The sequence below is a fragment of the Boleophthalmus pectinirostris genome, unplaced genomic scaffold (genome assembly GCF_026225935.1).
Source record: "Boleophthalmus pectinirostris isolate CB_2022bp ecotype Guang Dong unplaced genomic scaffold, ASM2622593v1 HiC_scaffold_8, whole genome shotgun sequence".
Lineage (NCBI taxonomy): Eukaryota > Metazoa > Chordata > Actinopteri > Gobiiformes > Gobiidae > Boleophthalmus > Boleophthalmus pectinirostris.
In genome coordinates, this window is record NW_026571515.1 from 5,591,233 (window position 1) to 5,615,138 (window position 23,906).

Consider the following 23,906-nt stretch of genomic DNA (forward strand, 5'->3'; position numbering starts at 1 on the left):
AAACAGGACTGAATCGGGACTGAGCTATGACTGAACCAGGAATAAACCAGGACTGGACCAGGACTGGAACCAGGACTGAACCAGGACAGAACCAGGAATAAACCAGGACTGGACCAGAACTGGACCAGGACTGAACCAGGACAGAACCAGGACTAAACCAGGACTGGACCAAGGCTGAACCAGGAATAAACCAGGACTGGACCAGGACAGAACCAGGAATAAACCAAGACTGACCAGAACTTGACCAGAACTGGACCAGGACTGAACCAGGACAGAACCAGGACTGAACCAGGACAGAACCAGGACTAAACCAGGACTGGACCAAGGCTGAACCAGGACTGAACCAGGAATAAACCAGGACTGGACCGGGGCCGAACCAGGACTATAACGGGACTGAATTGGGACAACCAAGACTAAACCCGGACTAAGCTGGGACTGAAACAGGACTGAACCGAGACTGAACCAGGACTGAACCAGGACTGACCCACGACAAAACAGGACTGGACCAGGACTGAATCAGGACTGAACAGGATTAAACCAGGACTAAACTTGGACTAAATCACAACTGAACCAGAACTGAACAAGACTGAACCAGGACTAAACCAGGACTAAACCACAACTGAACCAGGACAAAAATCTACATAAAGGACTGAGAAACAGCGTGGATTTTTACAGAATCAACAATCAAACTGCCAATCTATTACTTATTTCAGGTAAAATAAGTTATATATTTTGTTCTGAATGTTACAAAAAATTTCTAGAGGAGATGTCTTCCGCATTTGAAAGACACGTGCTACAAATTCGCGGCTGTGGTTGGACCGTCTCAAGTCTGGCTGGAGTTTTTTCCCCCTTCAGTCCCTTCTGGATTCAAACAGAATGCAAAAGAGACGGGCCAGTCAGGTTAGTATGAATAGGGTGTTCGTGATTTTTGGTCAAAGGAGGCGATGGCTGACCCCAAATTGACATCCCACAACCCCATACAGAAGTCTTTGTTTTGCTGAAGTCCTAAATGAATGGGTCAATTAGAGTGAAAGAGAAGGAGCAGGCTCTCACAGTGCAGGGTGCCCCGTCTGAATAATGAGCTGTGATTGGCTGTTGTTTCACCAAAGCAGCGTTTAATGACATTAGTTCTGCTGGTTAATCCCACACTCGCACAAAGAAGGCCATGGGGCGTTTAGGGACTGGACACATGGAGATAAGAACAAATTTAATCAGGACTGGAAACACTTTGGGTGACGAAGAGAGCTGGGATCTAGGCTGTGAGAAGGTCTGGGTGACGAAGAGAGTTGGGAGGCTGTGAGAAGTTTCTGGGTGACGAAGAGAGTTGGGAGGCTGTGAGAAGTTTCTGGGTGACGAAGAGAGTTGGGAGGCTGTGAGAAGTTTCTGGGTGACGAAGAGAGTTGGGAGGCTGTGAGAAGGTCTGGGTGACGAAGAGAGTTGGGAGGCTGTGAGAAGTTTCTGGGTGACGAAGAGAGTTGGGAGGCTGTGAGAAGTTTCTGGGTGACGAAGAGTACTGGGAGGCTGTGAGAAGTTTCTGGGTGACGAAGAGCGTTGGGAGGCTGTGAGAAGGTCTGGGTGACGAAGAGAGTTGGGAGGCTGTGAGAAGTTTCTGGGTGACGAAGAGCGTTGGGAGGCTGTGAGAAGTTTCTGGGTGACGAAGAGAGTTGGGAGGCTGTGAGAAGGTCTGGCTGACGAAGAGAGTTGGGAGGCTGTGAAAAGGCCTGGGTGACGAAGAGCACTGGGAGGCTGTGAGAAGGTCTGGGTGACGAAGAGCGTTGGGAGGCTGTGAGAAGGTCTGGGTGACGAAGAGCACTGGGAGGCTGTGAGAAGGTCTGGGTGACGAAGAGCGTTGGGCTCTAGGGTGTTAGAAGGTCTAGAGCGAAGAGGTGAGGGGTGGAGGAATATGCGGTATTAAAAAGAATGATTTGGCTGAGTGAAATACTGAAAATAAGTCTTAAATAAAGCTGAAATCTACTGATTTGGGTGTACTATAATTATGTGAGAAGGTCTAAGTAAGGGATTGTGAGAAAAGGTCAGGGTGACGGAGAGTATTGGGATCTAGCCAGGTTTTGAGAAGGTCTAGGTGATGAAACATAGAGAGGTCTGGGGTGTTTGAAGGTCTGGGCTGAAGAGGTGAAAGAATGATTTGGCTGAGTGAAAGTCTGAAAATAAGTCTTGAATAAAGCTGAAAACTACTGATTTGGGTGTACTATGATTTTATAAAAATACATGGGGCGTTCAGGGACTGGACAAAGGAGATAAGATCAAATTTAATCAGGACTAGGAACAGTTTGGGTGACAAAGAGAACTTGGATCTGGTGTGGAGAAGTGACTGGCGAAGGGATATGCGGTTGTAAAAGGAGTGATTTGGCTGAGTGAAATTCTTTTTAAAAAGTCATAAATAAAGCTGAAAACTACTGACTCGAGTGTACTGCGATTACGTGAGAAGGTCTTGGTGACGAAGTGCACTGGGATTGCAAGGTCTGAGTGACGAAGAGGACTGAGAGGCTGTGAGAAGGTCTGGGTGACGAAGAGCACTGGGACTGTGTGAGAAGGTCTGGGTGATGAAGAGCACTGGGACTGTGTGAGAAGGTCTGGGTGATGAAGAGCACTGGGACTGTGTGAGAAGGTCTGGGTGATGAAGAGCACTGGGCTCTGGGGTGTTTGAAGGTCTGGGGTGACGAGGTGAGGGGTGGACGAATATGCGGTTTTAAAAGGAGGGATTTGGCTGAGTGAAATTCTTAAAAGAAGTCTTAGGCTACGTTCAGACTGCAGGGCTTAACGCTCAATTCCGATTTTTTTGTGAAATCCGATGTTTTTGCGAGGTCGTTCACATTTTCAATTAAATGCGACTTGTATGTGACTCCAGTGTGAACATTAAACGCCCCAAAAGTGTCCCGCATGTGCACTGGAGACACGACGATGTCAACCGCAGCGAGCGTGCTCTGTGTTTACGGAAGTTGTCCAAACATGGACGCGAGCATTGAGCACCTGGAGATTTTAAAGTTCCTCTCGTACCGGAGCCAGAACATGAACAACTTACTTGTTTTCAGGAGGAGATTGAGAAGGAGGTTTTTGGCCGTGGTGTTTTGTTGGACAGCGGCAGCGACGTACGTTGAAAGGAAAGTGTGGATGTGGAGACGTAGACAATTTTCGCCTACTTCAGCGCAGAATAGTGACGTTTGTGTCTTGTTGATAACGTGTAGGTCGGATGAATGCGCTTTGGCCGTTCACACTGAAGTCGCATGTCAAAAGATCGGATATGTATCGGTTTCAGGACCACATATCCATGTTGAAAAAATCTGATCTGTGTCGTTCAGACTGTCATTAAAAGATCAGATACAGGTCACATAGGGGCCAAAAAATCGGATTTGGGTCACTTTAGGTTGCAGTCTGAACGCAGCCTTAGATAAAGCTGAAACTACTGATTTGCGTGTTCTATGATTATGTGGGAAGGTCTAGCTGACGAAGTGCACTGGGGTCTGGTTCTCAGAAGGTCTGGGTGACAAAGAATACTGGGCTCTGGGGTGTGAGAAGGTCTGGGTGAAGAGGTGACTGACAGAAGGCACAGTAGAATCCAACTCAAAATGTGTATATTGGTGTATTTGTATGAATTTCTTTTTGTCCATCAGCTGATAAAAGTGAACTACCAAGCTCATGGACATGTGAAGCTGGACCAGACTACAAAAAATAAGCCTAAAATTCACAAAAAAATTATAGACGTTGTATATTAATTACCTTTTTTGACTGACATGTTTCGTCCTTGATATGAGAATTGTTAGAACCCAAAAAATACACAATCTCAGTCTATCGGACCATCCCTCAAGACACCAGCTATACCTTTTCTTATATTTACCCCAAAAAAACCCAGCCAGAATTTGAAATGCGATGTTCCTCTGTACAAAGTGTGCTCCACTAATAATGAGAGTAGATCAGACAAAGGCCAAAACTCCAGAGCCTCAGCTTCACAAAGAGCCCAGACATTTGTTTGTGCTCCAAAAAGTTCAGACACAGAATTAGTTTGAATTGGGAGTCATTAGTCAGGCTTTGGGTTTTAGGAAAATTGGCCGTAACTGTTTATTAAAATGGAAAATCAATGTAGTTTTTTTTCTTTTATATTGATGTACTCTTAGAATTACTTGTAGCAGGTGTGGTTGTTTATTCATAGTTTTCAGTCTAGGTACTTTGCTCATGGACATAATGATCCTGTAAACTTTTTCAGACTCGGAACCGAACCACAAACCCTTTGGTTAGTTGCCAATCCCAATAACATAATTCAAACAGACTAAACACTAAAATCAGGGCCAGCAATTGTGCACTACACTGCAAAAACTAAAGTCTAGCCAAGTTAAGATGACTTTAATTACTTGAGTTTTATCATGATTTGAGTAAAGTTAAATTATCTGCCAATGGAACAAGACTTTTTGTACTCAAAATATGAAAATACATCTTGTAACATTTAGATAAGACAAGAAATAAACTTAAAATAAACACACTTATTCCATGGGCAGATAATTGTATTTGTCAAGTTGAATTTACTCAAATAAAGTAAAATGTTCTTCTTAGTTTAAGTCATTTTAACTGACGTACATATTGCTTTTTGCAGTGTATATTTTTAATATAATATAATATAATAATAATATAATATTATATAATTTTACTATTTCTGAGTCCACTAACTGCTTGTCTTAAAATTCTCGCCTAGAATGTTACGCAGTATGGCATTATGTTGATCTCCATAGCAACATTTGCACCAGGCTAAGTTATAGTGTTATGTGTAATGGGCCCGGTCAAGCAGAAGTAAACAACAAGGCCAAAAATTCAAGTTAATGCATCTGATATAAAAATGTATTGAACAGATACATATGTGCTCTAGTTTATGAAACTGTTGACCTTTTTCTGTACCATTTTTGGTTCTAAAGTTACATACGTTTTAAACAGACCATGTATGAAACATGGAACAAAAATTATTTCACAAATTTCAAAGACCTGCAAATCATGTAAATAAATGGATGTATTTCATCATATCTTGTGTTATTCCATCTTTGAACTGTTGATGAAGGTACATGATTTTATGTATTTAAAATGATAAAAATTTGCTTGGAAGGACTGACATATTTTATAGAAATAGTTTCCTTTCATTTTGAAGTAATATTAAAGTATTCGGAAGAAAAAAACTGACAAATTATACAAAATCATGCACCTTCTACTTGTTTGCACAATTTTCCCTCCGTTACTTTTCCCTCCGTTACCATGACCTTTCTTGATAAAAAAAATCTCATGACTCAAAAAGTAAGAGGTTTTTCAACCTAATCTTGTACCATATGGTAGAAAACTATATGAAGCAAATATTCAAACCAGTTTGTTAAGGATATGTAAGTGAGAACCAAGAGTTATCACTGTTTGGATTTATTGCCCAAAAAGTGCTGCATATTTCATTCCCTCCGTTACCGACATGAGTTTTTTAATTTTTTGTCAACAACTTGAAAGAATATCACAGGTTTAACTTGACCCTGTTGGAGTGTAACTCTTTCCTACATTCTGATACTTTACTTATTTCAATAGTCCCTCTAGTTTCTGAATAAGAGACATTTGAATGTAAAAAATCTGCCCGTTTCCCTCCGTTACCACTTGACCGGATCCATATGTAATGTGTTATGTAATGTTATTTTTCTATTGCAGGGTCCACTACCTGCTTATTTTGGAACTCTTGCCGAGAATGTTACACCATATGGCATTATACTGATCTCCAGGTGAGATTTGTAGAGAGGCGAGATAGATATAATTAATGCCAAACTGTGAAACAATCGAGACAAAGCAATAATATCTCCTCGCTGTCAAGAAGGTATGCACGCTCAATTGGAAAAGTTACATTGTGCATCTTTAACTTCTGTAACTGGTTAACTATACAACTTGAGTGAAACCTCTTTGCTGGCCTGAACTTCTCACGTGGGCTGTTAGTCTCTGTTGTGTGTTCAGTGCAAACATCTCCAGTCTGTGTGAATCCAAAGATCATTCACACATAAGCACCACTTTAACTTGTGTCTGAGCTAAAACTACACTGCCTCAGACGCCAGAACCACCGTGGTCGGCACAGTTTGTGTATTTAAGTGTACGTTAGAGATGGGCTATTTTTTTATCCACAACTGCGACACAAAACTCATCATCCGCCCGCTGTCCATTTTCAAAACCGCACTCGCCCGCCATCCGCCCTTTGATTTAGATTTTAGAACAATCATACAGCAAACAAACTAAAGAGCCTCGATAAAAATGCAAACTCTATAGCTCATTCATTCCAAAATTCGCTCAACGTGCATGTTCACATTCTTAATTGTCTGTAACAAAACGCTGCTCGTTGCTCAGGGTGTAACTCCCTGTTCGGAGCCTCACCGTGAGTGCGTGGGCTCAATAAACGCGCCAGTTCGTTGCTCAAGGAATCGTGGCTTTATTTGCTGTGATGCACGAAATAACAGGACAACTGCTTCCTGACTCGCTTTGGTCGCCTTCCTACCGTTCATGTCACATACAGTAAAACATAGACACTCGTACACTCCGCAGGCCCATTCAAGAAGCGCGTGCCTCAGGGGAGCGCACGCAGTCACTCAGTCACGCTCATGCCGCACGCCACTATAAACATCGCACATAGGAGTAAAGATGCATATCTCATAACACTTAACAATATAGGCTGTAATATATTTTTTTTTATTTGAGTAGTTAAACCGCCACCCGCCCGAATTTAATTAAATTATTATTTTTCGTCACGTCATCCGCCCGACGACCGCGGCTGTAACCGCAATCCGCGCATCTCCAGTGTACGTACCATGCCTGGTCGGGGGTAGGGCACTTTTCCTTGGAAGGGGATCCACTGGTAGTTGGGTCCCTCTTTGTGAGCGAAGGGCCCGAGGAAGGCTCTGCGGATGTCGTTCATGGAGTAGAGACACACGGCCGAGCCTTTGAACACACTGCTGCTGGGACACAGGACAAGTGTTAGTTTGGTACAACAATAATATGGGGCAAGCTGAATTTAAAGTGTAAATCAGCAAATGAAATGAAAAAGTGTATATATCCAGAAATAATTTTATTGTCCGATGTGCATGTTAGTTGTTGCTTTACCATGACAAAGACTTCACTCTGGTCTCTGAGTTACAAAAAACGTTTATAAACTTATTGCAGTGAACAATTAAGAAATTCAGAATGCATAAGGTAAGTGAGGAATCATTTGTACCACTACAAACAACACCTTTGAATCTAGGGCCCGGTACTAAACCAGAACTAGGCCAAGACTAAACAAGAGCTAGTCTAAAAAAGACTGAAGTTGGACTGAATATGGCCTCGCAATCTTGGATCAGGAAACAAATCAGGACAAAATCGAGTCTAATGAACACTTGTCAAATTAACAAAATGCAGACTTCAGGATGGCACCATGACTAAACCAGGACTAAATCAGGTCTAAACAAGGACTAAACCAAAGCTAAAAAAGGTCTAAACCAGAACTAAAACAGGAATAAACCAGGTCTAAACCAGGACTAAAACAGGAATAAACCAGGTCTAAACCAGGACTAAACCAGGACTAAAACAGGAATAAACCAGGTCTAAACCAGGACTAAACCAGGACTAAAACACCTCTAAACCAGGTCTAAACCAGGACTAAACCAAAGCTAAACCAGGTCTAAACCAGAACTAAAACAGGTATAAACCAGGTCTAAACCAGGACTAAAACACCACTAAACCAGGTCTAAACCAGGTCTAAACCAGGACTAAACCAGGTCTAAACCAGGACTAAACCAAGACTAAAACAGGAATAAACCAGGTCTAAACCAGGACTAAACCAGGACTAAAACACCAACTAAACCAGGTCTAAACCAGGACTAAACCAGGTCTAAACCAGGACTAAACCAAAATCTAAACCAGATCTAAACCAGGACTAAACCAAAAATAAATCAGGTCTACATTAGGTCTAAACCAGGTCTACACCAGGTCTAAAGCAGGACTAAACCAGGACTAAAACACCAGTAAACCAGGTCTAAACCAGGTCTAAACCAGAACTAAAACAGGACTAAATCAGGTCTAAACCAGGACTAAAACAGGACTAAATCAGGTCTAAACCAGATCTAAACCAGGACTAAAACAGGACTAAACCAAGATCTAAAACAGGACTAAAATCAGGTCTACATCAGGCCTAAACCAGGTCTACACCTCAAAACCTCCCAGTTAGTCAGTTACTTGCACATGTGTTTTTCGTATATATTTCCGACCTGGAAGTGGAGAAGACAGTGTAGACCAGAGGGTTCTTCCTGTCCCTGGTCTGGAGCAGGAAGACGTCTCCTGAGGGCACAGTAAACAGAGGGTCAGGGGTCGGAGGTCAGGGGTCAACAGTAGGATAAACACAGCCCCGGGGTCATCTGTGATCTGGTTAAAGAGGTCGTGCAGGTGAGTCTCTCTGGGACACATTCCGACAATGATTAAAACACACTGACGGATGGACAGGTCAGAACGGTTTGGAATAATGTTTAATATCACTGGGTTTATAGATACAGTATTTCTATTGCAGGGGACTCCAACCTGTAGTTTTTGGCCACCCCTTTCCAAGTAGCTCGCCAAAGAATTTTATTTAATTTTTTTTGTGCACTTAAAGCAGATGTTACAGAGAAAAACAATAAGTAGTAATATAATGTGACCATTTTTTTCCCCCAAACCCCCCTTCACCATTATCGTCCTCCATTGTAATATCAAATCTCACTGTAATTTTTTTATAAAATTAATAAAAAAATAATAATAATAATAATACTAATGATAATAATAATGACAATAATAATAATACTACTAATATAATAAGATTGATAATAATAATAATAATAATAATAATAATAATAATAAATAAAAAATGTATACATAAATAATTAAATACATACATAAATAAATACATAAAGGGAAAAGAGAAATACTTAGGGAACAGGGAAATTAAATACTTTTTTTTTTTAGCTTTTTTTTTTTTTTTTAAATAACAAAAGTTTAGTTAATTACATGCCTATTATTATTGTAAAATGTATAATTCTGAAGTCCGACTCTTTGCACTAATAAACGAACAGTAGTTTATGTTTCATTGGCATCTAACTGTACCCAAAAGCTCGCCCTCTTTCTTATAATCCTCTCAATTGTTTGCGGTCGCTAAAATGAGCAGCTGTCTGGCATTTTTGTTTTGTAAAGGTAGCTCACCGCAGGAAAAAGGTTGGAGACCCCTGCTCTATTGTGATCTTAAGGCGGTCTAAGATCCAGTCAATGGTCGTACTGGATTGAGTCTTAGTCCAAATCAAGATTAAATGAAGTCTAAACTCGAATGTTCCTCAGAATGACTTGAAACAAATCTACTTTACATTTATCCAATTATAGGTAGTGGTAGTTTTATCGTGACATGTAACTTGGTCTCGTTTGGTCTCCGTAAAGATAGACAGGTTTAATGCCATACTGTGAAACATTCCAGACAAAACAATAACATCTCCATGGAGAAAAGCCTTTGACGGACCCTCTACCAGAAGTTACAAAATGCACCTTTAAAAACTGTACTTTACTACTTTTACTTGGTTTAATTTCACACTCCTTTCAAGCTTGATGACAGCACTGCACAAAAAGAAAGGTACGTGACTGGAGCGATAACAGTTTTACAGCTTTATAACATGTTTTAAACGGACAGTCCGGAATTTTGGACATTAGACCTCATTTCCTCGTGAGCCAGAGTGTCGGAGACGTGTGGAGACACTTTTTAAAAATATTCCATCCAGTCCTTGTATTTGCAGAGCTCACTGATGTTAGGCTAGTGCATGTTAATGGCCATAGTTATCCTGCCGCTAAAAACAGTCTTACCCACTCCACAAAACATCCAAAGCAAATCTATTATTACACCAGACTGTCGATGTGAATGTCTGTGTTGATAGAATAATTGTAGAAGTTAAACAACCTTGCATTTGAAGGATTTATGTCTGAGCAGCAGCAGCGAGTTGTACTCCCTGATAGAAAGCTCGGCGGCATTGGACTGATATATGAGAAAATAGTCCCTCAACATGCGACGATTCATGCGATGCAAAGTTAGTTTTATTTTCAAACATTATTCTATCAACACAGACATTTACATTGACAGTCTGGCGTAATAATAGATTTGTTTCGGGTGTTTTGTGGAGTGGGTAAGACTGTTTTTAGTGGCAGGCTAACTATGGCCATTGACATGCACTAGCCTAGCACCAGGGACCTCTGCAAATACAAGGACTGGATGGAATATTTAAAAAAGTGTCTCCGCACATCTCCAACACTCTGGCTCACTAGGAAATGAAATATGTCCTAAAATCTGGACTGTCCCTTTAAATTTGTGGAATACAGGACCTTTAAACTATGTAAAAAATGAAAAAAGGTCAACAGATTCTTACGGAGTTCATCGAAGTAGGTGTCACTGCCGTCAGCACCAGGCACAGAACAAACCAGGCGAGTTTTCAAAAACGTGGTCCATTTGTTCACCAGGCTCCTCTGTCCTCCCAGGTCATTCTGAAAAAAATATAACACAAAGATACGTTAAATAAAGAGTTTAGTTCAGTCCTTCTTCCATAGACTTTCTTCAGACTGGCCTTACTCTACAGAGCTGTCCGATGCGGGAGTACGAGGACTTGCCGATGCCCTGAGCCTCCACCGCCGTCTCTCGGAAGAAGAAGAAAACTTTATCGTCGTCTGGATTCTCGCTCTCAGGAACCCAGAACGAACCGATGAACTTGGGCTCTGAGGACGAAATACAAGAGACGAGAAGAAGGTCAATATACACCTTTGAGTCAGAATCAAATGAACTGTATGTATGTATGTAGAAGTGTTTTAAATTTTGGACAAATGACCCAGAAACACTTCATTAGTGTAAGAGAACTTAAGTAATTTATTCTCCACATTCATCTCTCAGTTTAACATTGACTCTCAGGAGCTATAGTAACACGATCATCCTTCCCTTGGTATACCATTGGCATACCATTTTCTAAACTTTGACATATTTCTGTCTAACCGGTGCCAACTGGCCTTCATAGTCTCACCACGCTTGCTTTATAAACCTCCTCTTTTGGAAGCATAGTTAAGAGGCTTGAACACTCAAAGATCATACTATGTTCACTTTTGAAATCATACTATGTTGACTTTTCAAGCTCGCTCGGGCCTGTATTTATTGATGATAAATAAACTTCTTCTGCTTAACTCTTTCCCCCATGAAGACGACATTTGACGACCCCCATTGTTTCCTTAATGACGTGTTTTGACACCTCCGCTGTGTCACTAAAGACGTGATTTGACGACCTTTAGAAACGGCTCGGTTTTTCACATTTAAACAGAGACTGTGATAGGTCGGGGCCACTACAACCCACACTAGACTGACCAATAGGATTCCAGGATATGTTTTCGCAGATTTTTCCGAAGTTAATCGAAGTAGTGACGATGGTAGCTTCCGGAAAAAAAACACAACACTAAGCACGTGCAATGGAAAGATCGCGGCGCTGCGGCGCACAGTTTTAGAAATAATGAGGAGCGGGCGTATTTTATGGATAAGTTTAGAGAAAGTGACTTTTATAGATTTCAAAGTGATGATGAAGTTGATTATAAAGTGGAAAAGAGCGATAGTGACGGACTTTCAGAGAGTGAAACTTACGAAGATGAGAACGCCGCTGATGTGTCTGTGTGGAGTCCTGCAATGTCTGAACAAACTATCCGGGACTTTATACTCGATTATGAACCAAAACTGCCATGAAATCTGGATGTTGCCCAGGCCAGTCCTTTAAAATATTTCAGTCTTTATTTCCAAGATGCAATGTATGACAGAATCGCTACAGAAACAAACGCTTATGCAGAGCTCTGCACACAAGAAAGTAACCAAGGTGACAAATACTGGACACCCACTGACAGGGAAGAGTTTTATTATTATATTAATATATTTTAATAAGTTAAATGAGTTGAATAAGTTAAATGGAAAAAATGAATTAGGTGCACACAGGTGAACAACAGGTAAAAACAGGTGCACACTTGGCTCTACTGTATCTGGTGATATGAAATCTGTTTAAATACTTTGACAAAGTATATTTTTTATTTTTTTATGAATATAGTCCTCAGAACATGCAGATATCAGATGCTGAATGTAGTTTTTTGTTTTCGATTTTGCACCTGACCAGGTAAACTCTCATGTTCAGTGAGCTGTTATAAACCTATAAATGAGTTGAATCACATTTAAACATCCATAAACGAAGAGTTCAGAGTCTAAGGTTTCCAGAGATACCAAATATGTCTGTGTTACAAAAAATCATTTATAATCACTTGTGGAAGTCTGTTTTCTTTTATGCAGTTATGGTCTAAGGGTAGCCCTAGTCATATATGTATGGGTTGTTCCTAGTGGGCGTCCAGGGGGGACAGAGTTAAAACATCCATTTGGTCTCCAGCCTTTTACTTCCACCCTTTCTTGGACAAGCTGAAAACGTCTACAGCAATTAGATGTATATTACGTCACTCTTCAGTCACATCCTAATGGTAAAGATATGACTGTAAACAGAGAAGCTACTTAGAGCTCTTCCCCTATTTGCCTAGTGCTGAAACGTCACTGATGTCCTAATAAAATTTGTAAGTAAGATGGTGTGTGAGATTTTTCTCTGTTTATGTTCTTGGGCTGAACCCTCTCTGAAGCTCTCATTTCAAGAAATTAATGTGTGAAGTTCTCATTCATTATAGTATTACGCTATGTATTATTAAGTTTTAAAAGTATTCTCACTAGATGCATTGTATTGTATCAGCTGCTCTGCAAGGTGGGACAGGGATTGAAGCCTCTTTTAATTGTTGTTTATTGAGCGACAGTAGTAGTAATAGCAGAAGTAGTAGTTGTAGTAGTTAAGCCTTATTATAGCATTACCGTTGAGCCATCGTGAGTCGTGCTGCTCTGTTCTTATGGAAGGTCTTTTGCCCAAACTCCTGAAGATGGTGAAGTCTCGTCCCATCAGGTCTGTGGCCACTCCAGCGTACAGCTCATCTCCTGGAAACACAGTGAGGACATTAGCACCAGAAGGGAAAAAAATACTGTTGATTTCTCACGTAACGTTGGCTTTCTCAACAAAAATCCTTAAAAGTGTCCCTCACCCACGAGCACAGAGGCCGCCTGGTGTCTGGGATCATACGGACTCTTCCCTTTACCATCCTCCACTTTAGACGGATCGATGCGGAACACGTGATCCTGAAAAACACCAAAACATTACATTTATTTAAAAGTGCATTGTGTAACTTTTCTTGTGTAGCGTCACCACCTTTCGGCGTATGTTATTGCTTTAAAATGTATTCAGCCTTTTCATTAGAAGTGATTTTATTGTTCAGAAATGCCTTCAAATCTTCCAAACCGAATGTGGCATGACCGGCTTTGAGGGTCTAGGCTGCAGGTGCTCTTACCTGGCGTTCCGTGGCGCTGCGCTGGTGGGCTATTTAAGCGCTCCCTTCTCAGTCGTTCCCCCTTTTGGCTCACACGCTCTTCCGGGCCTCTCCTTGTGGCCGCTCTGTCCTCCCGCTCAGTGCCGCTGCTTGGCCACTGCTTGGCCGGTGCTCTGCACCGCATCAGTCCCTCGCTCCTCCGAGTCGCGGAGCACCTAGGGCGCGCTTTCATCTCCTCGGACCAAGCTCCACGGGTAAGACGAGTGAATCCCTCCCCATTGCGCTTGGCTGTGCGCCGCCGTGTCCCGTAAACCGCGGCGGCAGCGTGTGCCGGTCCACATTGTTGGACCACGTCTGGACGCAGTTATTCTATGTAGAGTTGCCTTCGATTCAGCCTGGGGATTGCGCATTGTCACATTCAACCACGGTATGTTTGGCCCAGATCCTTACGCTGCAGGCTCTGAGTTTAATCCCAAAATTTAACTTTTCAGGTGTCGGCGGGGGCCTGCAGCGGCGTGAGGACACCACCTCTGCTGTTTTGCTTTTAGTTTTATTTTGTTTCGCTTTTAGTTTTATTTTGTTTTGCTCTGTTTTGTGTTTGTTTGCTTTGTTTCAGTTTTGCTTTGGGTTTTGGGGTTTTGTTTTGCATTTTCAGTATTGTGTACCTGTTCACCCACTGTAGTGTTTTACTGGTTGCCTATTTTTATGAATGTAGCTACTTTTAGCATTTAAATCTGTCTTTTAAAACAACAGAAAATCAATAAAGATTGTGTAATTGATGGAACCTGGCTCCCTCTCCCTCTATGATATACTTACCTGTGTGCCTTACGTTTACTTAATTTCCCCGAACTAGATTTGGGGTGGCGTTGTTGCAGCAACATATTATCACACTTAAACAATTCCCGGAGCGTTAACCCCTCGGTTGCCACACTAAGGGAAATTTTAGTACATATGTCCTCGCCTGGATTTTTTTCAGAATTTTGCTATTAAAACTCCCCCTACTGAAGTGTTATTATATTTTTTTTTTCAGTACAACCTGTTATTTCACAATCTCCGTGCTGTTGTTGTGTCATATGGCTGTAATAAAAACTATAAGGCCAGAAATACAAATGAAAAAAGAAAATAAAATTCACACTCTTTCGTACTAAACACAAAGCAAACGTGTATAAACAACTTTTTTGACATAAAAAAGCGTAATTTAGGGCCTTAGCTTCAAAAGTGCAAAATATCAAGTCTGTAAGTAAACTAAAAATATCCTTATTGCCTCAAAACAAAAAAAGTGCAAACGCCTCATTACTTTCCTGGTGCCAGTCATGGAAACAGCTCGTGTCAGATCCAGGGCACAGACCCACATCGCTTCCTGCATTTCCATGGTGTTTATTACATTTTTATTTGTACAGTTTGAGTGAAACAAACCTCTGAAATAAAAATAACAAGGGAAATGCAATTACACAGACCAAGATGTGTAATTTGCCATTTATTTGAGAAATAACTGCACTTAGAGCTGCTTTTTCAATTGTTACGAACACAGACGCTCAGAGCAGTCGACCATCTTGACTCACTACACTCTTTGGCAAAGTTTGGGCCAATCAAAATGGATGGAGCACATGCGTCTGGCGGAAAACAAAGTTCCTATTGGACACTGTGTGATGTAGGATAATGAGTTATGCTTGGAAACCCGAAATTCTTATCTTTCAAAGGGAAAAAAGTAAGTTTCTGTCTATTATGATTGGAAAAATATGTGCGGTGATATAAAACATATTCACCATCGTCGGTCTGGAAGGGTTAATAACATGTGTTCTTGTGTGAGCGGGCCCTCCCTCTCCAATCAATCAATCAATCAATCAACAACGTTATTAATCCCAAAGGGCAATTCAGTTCACACATCTCTGGTCACACACAATATATAAATATAAATAATAAAGAAATAGAAATACAGACACCATACGTTCGAACCACAGTGCATCAGGGACACAGTAACAAATTCACTTTCCATTTAAAATCCTTATGGCAGAGAGAATAAAAGATTTGGCGTAACGGTTAGTCTTTTGCTGTGGGGTGACATAGCGCCTCCCAGAGGGCATTTTCACGAACTGTGAGTGCAGAACATGGTTAGTCTGGCTCAGTTTGGCCTTAGTCTTTTGTAACACACAGAGGCCAAATCCTCCATCTGAACACCACGGATTTTGCTGTAAACTTTTACAATCTTTTACAATCAATAAAACCAACAGATAAAAGAAAAGGTCAGCAAACTTTCGATAAAAGAATGGAACTGATCTGCCTGAGATAGATAAGTTTAATGCCTTACTGTGAAGCATTCTAGGCTGAACAATTAAGTACATCTACATGAAAACTAGCATGTCGCATAACTTCCCCAAGAAAAGTTCATTCACAAGTGTTTAACCCACAAAGCCTGAATATTTAGGCCGATTTCTTCTCTCAAACTGAAAATACTCTATTCCACCTTGTGATGTCATGCTGTAATACAGTGCTCAACTTCACTAGAATCATTTGGATAATTTCAGCCCTGGAATCGCCAGTCTTTACTGAATAAAATGTAAAAAGGTAGTGGTCAACTTGAAACTACCTCTACATGACATCACAAGGTGGAACAGCACATTTTGAGCTGTGAAACATTCCAGGTTGAACAGTTCATACATGAAGATGAGCATGTGGTGTACCCTGCCCAAGAAAACTTCCACACTGCATCTTTAATTATAATGAAGTATGTTGTATTTGTGGTATATTTTGTTTTTTGAAGTAGACTCTTTACCTCCATCCTGTTGCCGATCTCCACGAAGGCGCAGGTGGGGTGGAAGGCTCCGGTCCCGCAGGCGTACAGGTGAGTGCGGTTGTAATGGTGCAGCAGCTTCACGTAGTTCACACAGTCAGTCTGCAAAACAAGAAAACATACAAGACGTCAGAGCCAAGATTATTGAACCAAGATGGAGAATTAACCAAACAAGAATGTTTAAAGGGCCTATATTCAGTGTTGGGGAGTAACAGATTACAAGTACCAGCGTTACGTAATCAGAGTACAAATTATGAGTAGCTGTATTTAGTTACAGTTACTGTTTCAATGAGTAGTAATTGGATTACAGTTACTTTCTTGAAATAAATGGATTACATGGCGGTATTTTTTCACATTTTGGGCTAAACCAGGACTAAAACCAGGACTAAAATCAGGTCTAAAACCAGGACTAAACCAGGTCTAAACCAGGTCTAAACCAGGACTAAACCAGGTCTAAACCAGGACTAAAACAGGACTAAACAATATGACACCTAACAGTAGAGTGGACATACTTTAAGGCAGCAGTGATCTCATATAAAAATCATTTCTCTATCAATAATACATATATATATATTTTTTTTCATATATATTTTATTTAATTTTTGATTTTTTTTTTTATATTGTGGTCTTACGGCCACACAAAAATGCCACAAAATATACAAGTGTACAAATGCCACATATCAATAATATTTTTAATATGTTTAAGTAAAGACTGGACTTGTTATTGTCTTTTGGCAGACAAAACCTCTTAAGATTTCCTCGTCTTTGATTCTCTACAGAAAACAAAAGCCTGTTCATGGAGACTTGGATTCAACAGACAATTTAAAGAAAACAAACAAGAATTTTCAGGATGTGGTCGCTACATTCATGTAGTTTTAAAAAGCATGACAATATCAAGTAATCCAAAGTATTCAGATTACGTTACTCACTTTAAGTAATTTAATGGATTACGTTACAAACTACATTTTGGGGTATGTAATCTGTAATCTGTAGGGGAATACATTTTAAAAGTAACACTCCCAACTCTGCCAATATTACTCTATTTTCTGATCTATGTTATAATGTTGTTTCCTCATCTCAAACATACATGGAGTTGTGTTTAGTTTCATTCATGTTTAACACAGAAATCCTGCATATCTTCTCTCAAACAGAGTTCTTCTCTCAAACAGAAAACACTCTGTTCCAACTTGTGATGTCATGTGGTAATAAAAGAAGTGCTCCACTGTGTTTTAAACTCCATACACTCAGCCCTGAAATTGCCAATCTCTACTGAACAAAAGGTAAAATGTAGATGTTAACATGAAAACTACCACTTCCAATTGTTGAGGACTTTGTAAAATGGTGTGAAGAGTCAAATCTACACCTAAATGTATCCAAAACGAAGGATATGATTATTGACTTTCGAAATCAAGCGCCTCAGTGTGATGTCACAGAGATAAAGGGGCAGTCAGTTGAGTGTGTGACTCATATAAATATCTTGGATCACTCATTGATTCAAAATTGAGTTTTGACGATAATTGTTCTGTTGTGTGTAAAAGAGGCACCAGCGCCTTCACTGTCTGAGAAAGTTGTCCTTTTACCGTGTAGAGAGAACCATGATGACGCTGTTTTATAAAACATTTATGGAATCAGTTTTAACGTTTTCATTGGTCTCGTGGTTTGGGAGCGTCTCTGCTAAAAACATGAACTCCCTGAATCAGTTGGTTAAATGGGCGAGTGAGGTGATTGTTCATCCTCAGAGCCGCCTGGACTCTCTGGACTTGAGATAGTTACAGAGGATGTTCCAGAGTATTTTAAAAGACGTGAAACATCCACTAAACTCAGAGTTTCAGCTGCTTCCCTCTGGTCAGAGGCTTTTAGTTCCAAGATCTAGAACAAATCATTTTAAAAGGAGCTTCGTTCCAGCTGCTGTCGTACTTATGAATAAATTGGAATCTATTTATCTAAGATTGTGTGTTTTTAACATATTTAATATTTATTGTGATTTTAGCCAAGCATGATGGATGAATTTAATTGGTTGTTTCTGGAACAAACCATTCTGCACTGGAGCACTGTAACACTTTATTTTGTAATTGTGATTTTATGTGTGTTTTGTGGATGAATGAAATGTGAAATGTGGAACCTGCCTCTCAAATCTGCAAAGCAAATTTACCTATGGGTACGAATAAAGCGACCTAACCTAACCTAACCTAACTTCATGACATCACAAGGTGGAGCGGAGCATTTCGAGCTTTGGAGGTGTAGACAGACTGATATTAAAGGATTACTCAAACATGTGTGAATGAAACAAAATATCATCCAAATGATTGTAACGAAGGTGTATGGAGTTTAAAAACGCAGTTGAGCACTTGTACTACTGCAAGGTGGATCAGCGTGTTTTCTGTTTGAGAGAAGAACTCAGCCTAAATATGCAAACAAAACACAACTCCAGATATGTTTTTGATGAGGAGACAACATTATAATATCAGAAAATAGTGTAATATGGGCCCTTTACGCAGGTTTTACTATGAGTATGGTCGCCTCTGCACAGATCTGACCTGTAACTTATCCTACATTTTGAGCCAAAGCAAAATATAAAGTGTGTTATATAATCCTATTGGTTCTGTTGTGACACTGGTTGTGTTGGTGCAGAGTCAGCGCAGTGAGCAGATTGTGTAGAGAAAACAGATCTGTGGTGCTCCTCACAGTTATGTCAGGAATTTGTATCAGAGAACAAAACCCAGGGACCAGACCAGGACTTAACGAGGACTAACTCAGCAAGGACAGAGAGAAGGTAATACTCTCTTTACTTTTCCAACAGACACGATACGGTATTATCAGGATATGGAGATACATGTGATAATCGATATAAGTTTCCTTTCTCTAAACAAACATTAAAACTGTAGCATTGTCACAAAATAATGTAGTAAAAGTAGTTAGTAAAGTAGAGAAAAATGCTCTTGGTGATATATCGGTACAGCAGCCCACAATAACAATAAGTGTATCACCAAACCAAACTTAGTGTCACGATATACCGGTATTGTTGATATTTTAGCTCAGACACAGTAGCAATTCTGTAATCAAGCCATCAGTGTTTGATTTATTTAACCTATAACCCATATATATTTATCCTACCTATGTTTTGAAACTGGTCCATTTGACAAAATGTAAGAATATTTTCCTTGCTAATTCAATATTGTGAGTGCTGCCAAGTAAGTAGATGTGGGTAGAGTAGTCAAAAACTGTACCATAACAAACAGTACAAATAAGTACAAAGTAGTGGTCCAAGAAATTACTAAGGGTCCGGTCAAGTGGTAACGGAGGGAAACAGGGGCAGATTTTTTGACATTCAAATGTCTCTCATTCAGAAACTAGAGGGACTATTGAAATAAGTAAAGTATCAGAATGTAGGAAAGAGTTACACTCCAACAGGGTCAAGTTAAACCTGTGATATTCTTTCAAGTTGTTGACAAAAAATGTAAAAACTCATGTCGGTAACGGAGGGAATGAAATATGCAGCACTTTTTGGGCAATAAATCCAAACAGTGATAACTCTTGGTTCTCACTTACATATCCTTAACAAACTGGTTTGAATATTTGCTTCATATAGTTTTCTACCATATGGTACAAGATTAGGTTGAAAAACCTCTTACTTTTTGACTAATGAGATTTTTTATTAAGAAAGGTCATGGTAACGGAGGGAAAAGTAACGGAGGGAAAATTGTGCAAACAAGTAGAAGGTGCATGATTTTACATAATTTGTCGCTTTTTTCTTCTGAATACTTTAATATTACTTCAAAATGAAAGGAAACTATTTCTATAAAATATGTCAGTCCTTCCAAGCAAATTTTTTATCATTTTAAATACATTTTTTTTGAAAAATCATGTACCTTCATCAACAGTTCAAAGATGGAATAACACAAGATATGATGAAATACATCCATTTATTTACATGATTTGCAGGTCTTTGAAATTTGGGAAATAATTTTTGTTCCATGTTTCATACATGGTCTGTTTAAAACGTATGGAACTTTAGAACCAAAAATGGAACAGAAAAAAGGTCAACAGTTTCATAAACTAGAGTACATATGTATCTGTTCAATACATTTTTATATTTCAGATGCATTAACTTGAATTTTTGGCCTTGCTGTTTACTTCTGCTTGACCGGGCCCTAGAGTATACAGTGTTTAGAGAAACTACTACGCGAGTACTTCTAACTGGTAACTGTCTGCTGTGACACATGATTTTTAATTTTGAAATTGTGTAATTTGATCAACATCTAGTATTTTCAAAGGATACACCCAAAACATTTGAAAAACAAAATCATATCCAAAAGAAAGAAAAAACATTTTTTTTTTTTTGTAAATGTAAGGCTTTTGTCAGTTATAGACTTACTCACAGTTGGAAGAGCACTCAAAACTTTATGAAGACTATTGGTACATTTTAAAATATATTGCTCAAATAGTAAAAATACTTCTGACTACTAAAATAAATACATAAATAGATCAAATTTAAACTTTAAAATATTACAAGTAATAATACAATAAAATATGGGTAACCTGGTTGGTCAGTTTTGTGATGCAGTGAGTGCCTCAGACCAGTTTCTGTGACCAAAGTCAACTCTAGAATCAAACAAAAGAAACAGAAAACCTTCCCCAAATAAAACTTCAAAGTGCTTCCTGTGTCACTTTGACCTGTGACCTCTGACCTTTGTGTTGGTCGTCTTTAGTATTGAACCAGTGGATCAAACCAGAGCCTGACGCGGACAAGCTCAAAGCCAGTCTCTCTTTACAATCATTAACCGCACCACAGGGTCCGCCATCTCACACACACGGTTTAAGAACTCCACATCTTCTGTTCTGTTCACGACTAAAACCTCACAAGAGTTCGTTTTGAGCAATACAGGTCCTTTAAGAAAGTAAAAGTCAATTACTTTTTAGATCAACCAACGAGAAAATGTACATCAAAGTAGAAATAACTGGCAAATATTTTTTAGTTTTATCTCTTTTCTGATGAGAGACTGTTAACCTCATGAACCTTACTTCCAAAGAATCGTTTTGTGTAAGCGAGTTATCTATTAACTCTTAACCTACTTGGCATCAACATCAACATTATGTGCCGTTTATTACAATGATTAAATATTGTCCTTCTTACTCACACTGGCAATCAGTCATCGAGGCCTTCACTGGAAAACCAATATTTTTCACCTGTCACCTGCTTCTTTCTATGGATATGTTATTGCTCTCCTTGCTCTAGCTTACGTTTATTAAATTACAGGTGGATTTACTGCTCAAAAACACCTAGAAAAACAAGCATTTTTATTGTGAGCGGCATCACCTCTCCACAGATCTGACCTTGTAACAGCCCAGATAGCAACCTTAACAGTCGAACAGGAACAGAGTCAAGTTGAGCCAATTTTAGTGCAGATCCAAAGTTGTTTCCACAACCAAGAAGAAAATCGTAAAAATATTTACAAGAATTCCAAAAGTAAAAACAAGCATGGCAGTAGCCTGCACTCACACACAGCACCTTCCTTTAAACAAAGGTGAGGCTGGCTCCTTTTATAGGTCACCTCCTCTAATAGATGCATCACGAATTTCAGACTTCCGGTCATCGCGCAGTGCATACTGAGAAGGATTTTCCGAAAAAGTGAGCATCAAACTGCCGTGTTTGTTTTCCCAGTGGGATGTGTCTATTGACAAAGCCAGTCTTTTCTAGTCTTTTGAACCATATCGCTTTTGTTTCTGGTTCTGATTTTGTCATATTTTAGTTTTGGGATTCGGACATTGTAATTTTGTGGTTGTTGGATGTTCTAACAGTAGAAAACGTCTCGAGAAATGGGCTTCGGAAGTTTGCAAACTCCATAAATGCAAAAGGGAATCAGATCTGTGCGACTGCAAACCTCCGTTCAAACTGTTTCTCTTCCCAATGGAATTGAAAAATAGTGAAAGGTGAAGGCGATGGGCAGGACTGATCCACAGGAAGGACCAAAAAGGAAACATTTGGCTGCCTAAATCATCCCGAGTTTGCTGCGAACATTTTGTATGTGGAGCGAAAACAAAGCGGGATCCTGTTTGTTAAGCGAGAGGAACAGAAGACAAACAGACAGGCACTTTCTTGTTCTTGTGGTTTTACAGCAACATCACGTCTTGGTCTCTTTGCAGTGGAAGGTGTTTCTTGGTGAACAGCTGGTGCCTTTCGCTTTGACGTTGACTTTTTAGATTTGTAACCAAGGTGGAGCGAGGGATCGGGATTTTGCTTTGTTGGCGCTCCACAAACAAAATGTTCACTGCAAACTCAGGATGATTTAGGCAGCTAGACTGGCTTTGTTAATAGACACATCCCACTGGCAAAAACAAACATGGCGGTTTGATGCTCACTTTTTCGAAAAATCCTTCCCAGTATGCACTGCGCAATGACTCGAAGTCTGAAATTCGTAATGCACGTATTGGGTGAGCTCATCTCCAAGTACAGGTAAGTTCAGATAATTTCCATTCCATATTTAAAAGGTTAATCATATCAAAACAGTGCTCCAAATATTCAGTTAAATCTAAATACAAAAATATATCTCTTTATTAAATTAGCAGTGTTTTATTATTAATTTTAAATACTAAGTAGAAAAGTTAAAATATCTGTGCTCCCCTCCTTCTAACAAAATGGATGCCTGCCCTGGAACCTTCTTAAGGTGCTCCGGCTCACTGACTCTTTTAGCCAGAACACCTGAGGCAGACAACACAACAAGGGTACTACAAGTCATTTCAACCACAAATACTTCAATTAAATGCACTTATTTCATTTACTTTACAAGTCACTTTACTGCAAAACCACTTCAATCCGTTATCAATAAACATTTTAAAACTTTGCTTGTTTGTTTCTGTCCTTATCTCACTTGTTAGGTAGATCCAGCCTATGTCATGGACTAGCTACATTATAGACCTGTAACTTGGTCTGGTTTGGTCTCCATGAAGATTAAAAAGTAAAAACATATTATGAAACATTCCAGACTCAACACTCAGTGAAAAGCAAATATAAGCACCTTGTAATATTTTGCAGTAGCACGTTTGACATTAACGGAGCAGTAATAATAAAGCCTGATCTGTCTGATTCATTGCCGTGGAATATGTGGACTGGACTTTGGACTTTTGGTATTTGTTTGAATCCAGAGCACACACTTATACAATAGTTTACAAAGACGTGAGTTTGGTTACTGTTGAAACTCCCCTTTTTTCAGATGGGTTTGACTGACAGGTGGATTAGCCAATCAGGGACACGCATGGTCCAATGTATCAAAATAAATACGGCGACTTATGCGCAAAAGCTCACAGGAGACCGGAAAAACGTGGCCAATTTGAGCAGAATCAATGAGCAAAGAACTAAACTCTTGTGGCGTTATGCAGTTTGGACATTTATTTTGGTAAGACCAGATGGTGACACGCTATATAAGCTCGTGAGTTTCGCTTCCCTGACTTCTGACCTCCAGCATTTCCACGGTAGCTGCATCACGCTCCTCACACTAGTCCAGCTGTTTGTGGAGCTTCCAGACTCTGACGCTTCTGTGCTCGTGTCCGCTCTGTTGTCAGGTACTACATGCAGCTTAATCTTACTATTTTTAGATATAGATCCTTTTGTAGAAGTGTCACCGTGTGGTTGTGTACTTAAGTGGAGAGCTGTGATTGGACAGTGTGTTTGTGCACTCACGGTATGTGTTTACAGCCTGGT

General features: G+C 39.8%; 1 protein-coding gene across 1 annotated transcript in view; it reads right to left on the reverse strand.

Moving 5' to 3' along the window:
* The window catches only part of sema3b (sema domain, immunoglobulin domain (Ig), short basic domain, secreted, (semaphorin) 3B), a 98,324-nt gene that overhangs the window by 11,933 nt on the left and 62,485 nt on the right, over positions 1-23,906 (reverse strand). Inside the window, exons 5-11 of the mRNA XM_055165714.1 lie at positions 16,190-16,309; positions 13,135-13,228; positions 12,911-13,030; positions 10,619-10,761; positions 10,419-10,533; positions 8,256-8,325; positions 6,821-6,965 (exon numbers count right to left, since the gene is read on the reverse strand). Of these exons, the coding sequence (XP_055021689.1) occupies positions 6,821-6,965; positions 8,256-8,325; positions 10,419-10,533; positions 10,619-10,761; positions 12,911-13,030; positions 13,135-13,228; positions 16,190-16,309 (807 nt within the window). The remainder of the gene's footprint in view (positions 1-6,820; positions 6,966-8,255; positions 8,326-10,418; positions 10,534-10,618; positions 10,762-12,910; positions 13,031-13,134; positions 13,229-16,189; positions 16,310-23,906) is intronic.